Consider the following 7,472-nt stretch of genomic DNA (forward strand, 5'->3'; position numbering starts at 1 on the left):
AATAGGTACTTTAGTATTGCCAGCCTAATCTCAGGAGTTGATAGGCTTGAAGTCATAAACAGCACAACGCTTGAAGCATTGTGAAGAGCTGCTGGCAAACGCAGGAAAGTGCTGTTTGAATGAATGCTTACGAGCCTGCTGCTGCCTACCACCGCTAAGTCAGACTGCGCTATCAAATCATAGACTTAATTATAATAACACACAGAAATACGAGCCTTAGGTCATTAATATGGTCAAATACGGAAACTATCATTTCGAAAACAAAACGTTTATTTTTTCAGTGAAATACAGAACCGTTCCGTATTTTATCTAACGGGTGGCATCCATAAGTCTAAATATTGCTGTTACATTGCACAACCTTCAAATGGTATGTCATAATTATGTAAAATTCTGACAAATTAGTTTGCAACAAGCCAGGCGGCCCAAACTGTTGAATATACCCTGACTGCATGCAATGAACGCAAGAGAAGTGACACAATTTCCCTAGTTTAATATTGCCTGCTAACATGAATTTCTTTTAACTAAATATACAGGTTTAAAAATATATACTTCTGTGTATTGATTTTAAGAAAGGCATTGATGTTTATGGTTAGGTACATTCGTGCAAAGATTGTGCTTTTTCCCCCCGCAAATGCGCTTTTGTTAAATCAACCCCCGTTTGGCAAAGTTGGCTGTCTTTGTTAGGAAGAAATGGTCTTCACAGTTCACAACTGCCAGGCGGCCCAAACTGCTGCATAAACCCTAACTCTGTTGCACAGAACGCAAGAGAAGTGACACAATTTCCCTAGTTAAAAGAAATTCATGTTAGCAGGCAATATTAACTAAATATGCAGGTTTAAAAATATATACTTGTGTATTGATTTTAAGAAAGGCGTTGATGTTTATGGTTAGGTACACATTGGTGCAACGACATTGCTTTTTTCGCAAATGTGTTTGTTAAATCACCCATTTGGCGAAGTAGGCTGTGATTCAATTCAAAATTAACAGGCACCGCATCGATTATATGCAACGCAGGACAAGCTAGATAAACTAGTAATATCATCAACCATGTGTAGTTAACTAGTGATTATATTAAGTTTTTTTTTTTATAAGATAAGTTTAATGCTAGCTAGCACCTTACCTTGGCTCCTTGTTGCACTCGCATAACAGGTAGTCAGCCTGCCACGCAGTCTCCTCGTTGAGTGCAATGTAATCGGCCATCAGTGTCCAAAAATGCCGATTACCGATTGTTATGAAAACTTGAAATCGGCCATTCCGATTAATCGGTCGACCTCTAATACAATGTGCAACCAAACTCACTAATTTCTCCTACCAAGAGTATGTACAGTAGTGGATAAAGAAGTTTACAACAGACTAGGAGGCTGATATGAACTTTTCATTGTTTTAATGATTAGGACCGTGACTTACATGTATTCTATGGTGCCACAGAAAGTGTGAGTAACCGTGCCGTCGTGGATTGATTCTTTACACAGTCCAAAGTCTGTGAGCTTGATGTGACCGTTGTCGTTTAGCATTATGTTTTCTGGCTTCAGGTCTCTGTAGATGATGCCTTTCTGATGCAGGTGTCCCAGAGCCATTGAAATCTCTGCCAGATAGAAGCTGCAGAACAGAAAACAGACATCTATACAGTTACAGGAAGTATGACGAAAGAAATCTATCCGTAAAGCATCAATAGCATTTTGGAAAAATGTATCCTTTCAGATTCGCCTTTCATTGCCCTCTACATTCTAAACCTAAGTGTTGTGCTTCCAACATCCTAACATTTGTCTGCTTCTAAAAATAGATCCAAAACACACCCCTACTGACCTTATGCTATGTAATCAAATCTCACATCTGTTGACACAACATTTGAGTGAGGACTACAGGTTCCAGACACTCATATCTATTCTACACATTTCAGACAGATAGATAGATATCTCCAGCATGACAGATCACTTACCATGCTTTGTCTTCCACAAGGATCCCCTCTCTCTCCAATTGCATAAACAGCTCCCCACCTGCAAATCACAAATACAGCATTTAAATATGCACTATGCAGAAATTGCTCATGGTTGCTAAAATTCTAGTAGTTCGCTTAATTTCAGTTAATGTGAAAAACAAGCAAGTATATTGTAGAAAATCATTGTACCATCTAAACTGTTGTGATATTTTCCATAACCATTTTCAGCTGTTTGAAGCTGGTGTACAAAACTGAAAGTAAAAGACAAAAAACTAAACTTAAGAACAGGAAGTATAGATATAGTGCACATAGAACATATCTACAGCTTCTTAGATTTGCTTTCGATGCAAATGACAGCTCTATAACTGACATTTCTATGTGAATTTGGTCAGGTCACCCAAAAAGTTACATATTGCAGCTTTATTTTTAACTTAGGCCATAGTGTGTATGTTACGCTGTGTTGTGTGGTTTGTGTGTCTGTATGATGTGTGTGCGCCCACACAGTGCCCCAGCCACTCACCCGAGTGGTATTCCAGAATGAGGTAGAGTACAGCTTGCCACCTGTCTGGAAGGTGTAGTTGCAAGGGTGTATGTATGCATGCGTGTGTGTGGGCGTGTGTGTGTATAGATATATATATAAATAAATAAAAAGGTGTGTGACCGTGCCCCAGCCACTCACCAGAAAGGTACTCCAGGATGAGGTACAGCTTGCCCCCTGTCTGGAAGGCATAGATGAGGTCCACTATGAATGGGTGCTTCACCTCCTCCAGGATGTTCCTCTCTGCCTTGGTGTGTGCCGTGTCCTTAGCGTTACGCACTATCATCGCCTGGAGGCATCAAACAAGGTCGTGGATTGTCAAGCACTGTCAGCATTATAACAATGGTAGCACTTTACATTTACAGCAGATAATAAAGGGGAAATAACCTGGTAATAGTATGGTAACAAGTTATTCACTCCAAATTAAAAATTATAGAAAAATAGAGTACATTCTTTGTCAAGCAGGACACACTATGGTAGGTAACGGACAACAGGTTTGCGACGGTCTGACAACATAACAAAAACCTAAAGGAAATGTTAATTTGCCATCTGGTTTCGATGATTATTTCTCTGCGCTCCCCTTTTCCCCAGCCCAGTGAAAGAAAGTAAAGGAACGCCTCTGCTCTGAGCCATGTCATAATGCCGTTATTGTTGCCCTCAGGTCCAGAACACGTGCAAATCTTTTGCTCAAAGAAATCCAAAACATTCAAACTATTTCAGCTGTCGCGAACAATACTAGATCTGTTTCAGTTGGATAAAGCCTGAGCCCAGTGGCAAAGCCAGAAGCCACAGTATGAGAGCAGAGCAGTCGGTCATGAGCGTGAGGCTCTGCTGCCTGCCGTGCTACAGAGCCACTTACAACATGCACACAGTGCTGGGTTCTGACATGGCCGGTTAAGTTCACCATGCTAAACACCAGTGCTGGGGCAAGTCTGCTGCTTTTAAACAGTGTTACACTAGCATATATACACCCTTATGTTATACTAGGGAAATTGTGTTTCCATAGCTAGGGCTGACACTGAGGACTTGTGAAAAGCAGAATCAACAAACTATGCATAATCAAAACAGTTGCTTTGTGAGAAGGTGTTAAAGTTCAGTTAGCCAATTGTTATGTAAATGCAGGCTGAAAAGTACCAGGGGCTTTACTTTGACCACAAGTGAGAGCAGGTCCGCCAGAGCCATGGCCCATGGAAACAGAAAAGTCTGAGTCTTTTCGTTCAAACACTGGGGTAAATCATGTATGTAAAAGCCATATGAGCTTCCAAGATGTGAGGGAAAGAGGGGACCCTGGTGTTTTATTTGGCAGTGATGATAGCTGCTGGTTGGCTGGTTAAGAGCTCTTAGCTCCTGCATGGTAGCAACAGTAAATACTGGCTTATAAAAAAACTATAAACAGAACCATTATTACCGAAACCTCTAAGGCTTCTGGGAAAAATTGGTGGATTCTGGGGCCAAGATGCAAACCAGACGGGCAGTCATCAATTTCAGAAAGGATGCAGAGCAGATGGAAAGAAACTGTGGAGAACAAACAGACCTGAGGTTTAATGGAAAGTCATTTTAGTTTTTTTGTTATGGGTTAGGTTAGGCGGCCTCTTTTCCGACTGCATGGCTAAATTAATTCACCTGTGTATTCAGTACACTACTGTAACAACTTGGGTCAGTGTCCAATCTGGGCTCATCGTCATGTCAATCCTTAAGAGAATAAATCTTAAAAGAATAAACAACACAGACCTTAAGTGTGCAGTTCCTTAGGGGCAAACGAGAGAACAGAAGATAAGTATCTCAACGTCATGAGAATCCAAACAGCCCACCTTCTTCAAGACCTTCATGGCGAAAATCTTTCCCGAAGTGGCACCCGACACCTTACGAACTTGAAAAACCTGAATGTGATAGGGGGAAAGTCAAACCATGAATTTATGCTCTCTATTCTAAGGAGAAGACGTGAATGAATACTTGAACAAGTCATAGGGTGAAGAGGGATAGCTCACCTTTCCATAGCCTCCTTTTCCTAAAACCCGGAGTAACTCAAAGCATTCCGGACGAATCTGCTCCGTTCCTTTGTTGACGCTGTCTTCAGAGATTTCAAACTTTTCACAGTCGTCCATGTTACTTTAAAATACATTTAAAAGACAACCATTGAAACATAATTCATTTTATGTCAAATTTCAGCCAGTTGAATCTACCCAAATGACAAAACCGGAAGGTTAGATTAAAGCTGGAATCTGCAGTAGGGGAAAACAGTCCTGCCTGCACAAGCAATCTATCGACTAAAATCACTCATGGTCCTTTATCTGTTCATCAAGCATACAACATCATAAAAGTGGTCAAAGGTCTTTCTGTAGTTAACAAAAAATGTATTACACAAACTATTAATCCCTTTGGGGCAGTTAGATTGACACCTGTGCCCAAACAATAAAACACATAGAATTGCATGTCAAAGAAGCACCCTGTTGTCAAAGATGTTGTGGTGAGTGTGCCACATTAGCTAGTGCTAAAATATACAGGCTGAACCTATGTTGTAAATACCCACAATTCGAAACCGCTGCATTGCTCCGTGCATTCGCTCATTTGGGTCTGGCATAAAAAAAGAAAAAAAGAGAGAACAATTTAACAACAGGATTGATCCTTCTCCATCAGTAAACAACTTCAAAAATATACCTGTTCCAGTGATTATTCAGACGGGACTTTTTTTGACTGTTTCACACACAGTCTTGTGAGACTGCTGAAAAAAAGCAAACGATTCTAAAATTAAAGATGTACGAAAGAGTAGCTAGAACAACTTGTTTCACTTGTCCACATCCAACGATGCCGAAATCTGATCATCAGAGGTCAAGTGGTTTCATAGCTATAGTAATCTGTCAATGCGTAACGTTATATCCGTTATCGTTAGCTATGTTTTGACAATCCAACTAAGAATGGATCGTTTATTGAGAAGACAGATGGCTAGGCCTATAGAGCTGGTTAGTTTAGCTTGCCACCAACGTTAAGTCCGCCCTTGGTTCAGCTACCTAATAATAGTTAGTTACTATAATATTAATTAGCTAGCTACCTTCTTTCTTACTTACTTACTAACGTTAATCGCTAAGTTAACTAGTTATATATTAGCGGATGTAAGCGTGGGTTATTTTGGACTTGCCACGCACAACTAGCTAACCAGCTGATATGTTGAAGTTATTGACAAAGACAGTCTTAAGCTTGACTAACATCAGATTCTTTACTGCAGACAAGTTAGTTTGCGCCTCCCTTCTTCACTAGTAGCTAACGATAGTAGCTAACTGGTTCGTGCCAAGGTCGGAAGCCTAAGGAAACTAGCTAGCTAGTAATGTTTTGCTGGGTGGCTAGCTAATTATTGTACAGTAGCTGGCTACTTACCCCATCCCCGAGTTCATCATCAGACACATTTTCGTCCGCCTGATCCAAATCAATGTCGAATACCCCCGCCATTGCGTTTGCTTGGTCCCTCTCTCTCACTCAGTCCGAAATAAAGTATCAACTTCTCCACTGCCTCGTGGAAATACACCTCACCGACATAACCGGCTACAGTAAATAGAACCCATGCGAGAAGCAGTACCGCTAGCTACCGGCCACACGCAATTTAAAAAACAAAGCCCAGTGTTGAGCACGCGCACTGCTGAAATGAGATAGTAGCTGAGTAGCTTTAATAGTAGCCCAATGTCCATGATGCCCCATACTTTTTCCTTAAATCATTTCGCTCGTTTAAACATGTCATATTTGATCGTATGTTATCCTTTAGTAGTTTCAAAGTGATGTTTGTGTAATATGGCTCAGAAATGAGCTATGATGATGATATTGTAGTCAGTCAAAATCCGATCAAATGTTATTGGTCACATACACATATGTAGCATATGTTTTTGCGGGTGTAGAGAAATGCTTGTGTTCCTTGCAACAACAGTGCAGTAGTATCTAACAATTCACAACATTACACACAAATCTAAAATAATGGAATTAATAAATATATAAAAATCTGGCCCATGGACTGCCTGGTATATTTTTTGGCCACAACAGGTATGATTACACTATGAAAAAACGTTCACAGGCTTTTGTGTATTCTCACTTGGTTAATTGTGATCTTAGTGTCTTTTGTGATCTAACCTGTAACCAGACTAACTGTTTGTGTGCAAATACCCGTTACTGGCAGTAGATGGCAGTGAAAACAAAGCAATCCTTCTTAGTGTTTCACCCCATTTGGACCTCTGAGTCTTGCAGTGATCGTAAGTGCCAACAGGGGACGCCCATAGGGTGTTACCAAATATGTGGAATAACCCACATAAATGTTCACAGTCACCTTGGGTTGAGGTGGTGTGAGAATTATATGATGTGATGTTTCACATATAGCATCACCATTCCTGTGATGATGACTCATGACTGGGAGCATTTATTCAACACACACACACACAAAACCCCACCTTACTTCTACTCAGTGCCCTATCTCTGTGAAACCTGTGGTCCTAGATCAAAGGGACTGTGTTTCAAGTTGAACGTTTTGTTATTAGTCGTATGTACGGGATACACATGGAATACATAGTCCAACAAAATGCTTACTTTGCAGGTTCCTTCTCTACAATGCAAACAACAGTAAGAAATAATAAAATATAAAAAGACAAATATAAAGTCAATGGCAGTAGAATATATATATATATCTTTTGCATATATATAATATATGGAGGTGACAATTTATAGTTCAATATTTACACGTGTATAGGGGAAGGGGGATGGGGTAAGTGTATAAATTGAGCAATATAATAAGAGTCTTCTGGTAGTAGAAGTTGTGATGTGTGTGTAGCATGAATGTATATAATATATGTGTGTGTCTATGTCTGTGTGGGTATGTGCATGAGGGAGTGCATGTGTGCTAATGAGGGGCGAATCAGACCAGGTGGTCAGTCCAGTTCAAGTGTTCAGTCCAGTTCAAGTGTTCAGCGGTCTGATGGCTTGTGGATAGAAACGGTCTCTGAGCCTGTTGGTATCAGTCCT

The 7,472-nt window shown here is 40.4% G+C and overlaps 1 protein-coding gene across 2 annotated transcripts in view; it reads right to left on the reverse strand.

The window, feature by feature from the left end:
• Positions 1–6,132, reverse strand: part of LOC109892738 (ribosomal protein S6 kinase beta-1) — an 11,414-nt gene extending 5,282 nt beyond the window's left edge. Inside the window, exons 1-8 of one of the 2 annotated variants that reach the window (XM_031826639.1) lie at positions 5,850–6,132; positions 5,136–5,199; positions 5,008–5,051; positions 4,466–4,586; positions 4,289–4,357; positions 2,619–2,766; positions 1,940–1,997; positions 1,408–1,599 (exon numbers count right to left, since the gene is read on the reverse strand). In XM_031826639.1, the coding sequence (XP_031682499.1) occupies positions 1,408–1,599; positions 1,940–1,997; positions 2,619–2,766; positions 4,289–4,357; positions 4,466–4,586; positions 5,008–5,045 (626 nt within the window). In that variant the 5' untranslated portion in view covers positions 5,046–5,051; positions 5,136–5,199; positions 5,850–6,132. The remainder of the gene's footprint in view (positions 1–1,407; positions 1,600–1,939; positions 1,998–2,618; positions 2,767–4,288; positions 4,358–4,465; positions 4,587–5,007; positions 5,052–5,135; positions 5,200–5,849) is intronic. The other variant, XM_020485484.2, reaches the window with a different exon arrangement.
• Positions 6,133–7,472: the final 1,340 nt, after the last annotated feature.

This window comes from Oncorhynchus kisutch, linkage group LG6 (genome assembly GCF_002021735.2).
Source record: "Oncorhynchus kisutch isolate 150728-3 linkage group LG6, Okis_V2, whole genome shotgun sequence".
NCBI classification, from domain to species: domain Eukaryota; kingdom Metazoa; phylum Chordata; class Actinopteri; order Salmoniformes; family Salmonidae; genus Oncorhynchus; species Oncorhynchus kisutch.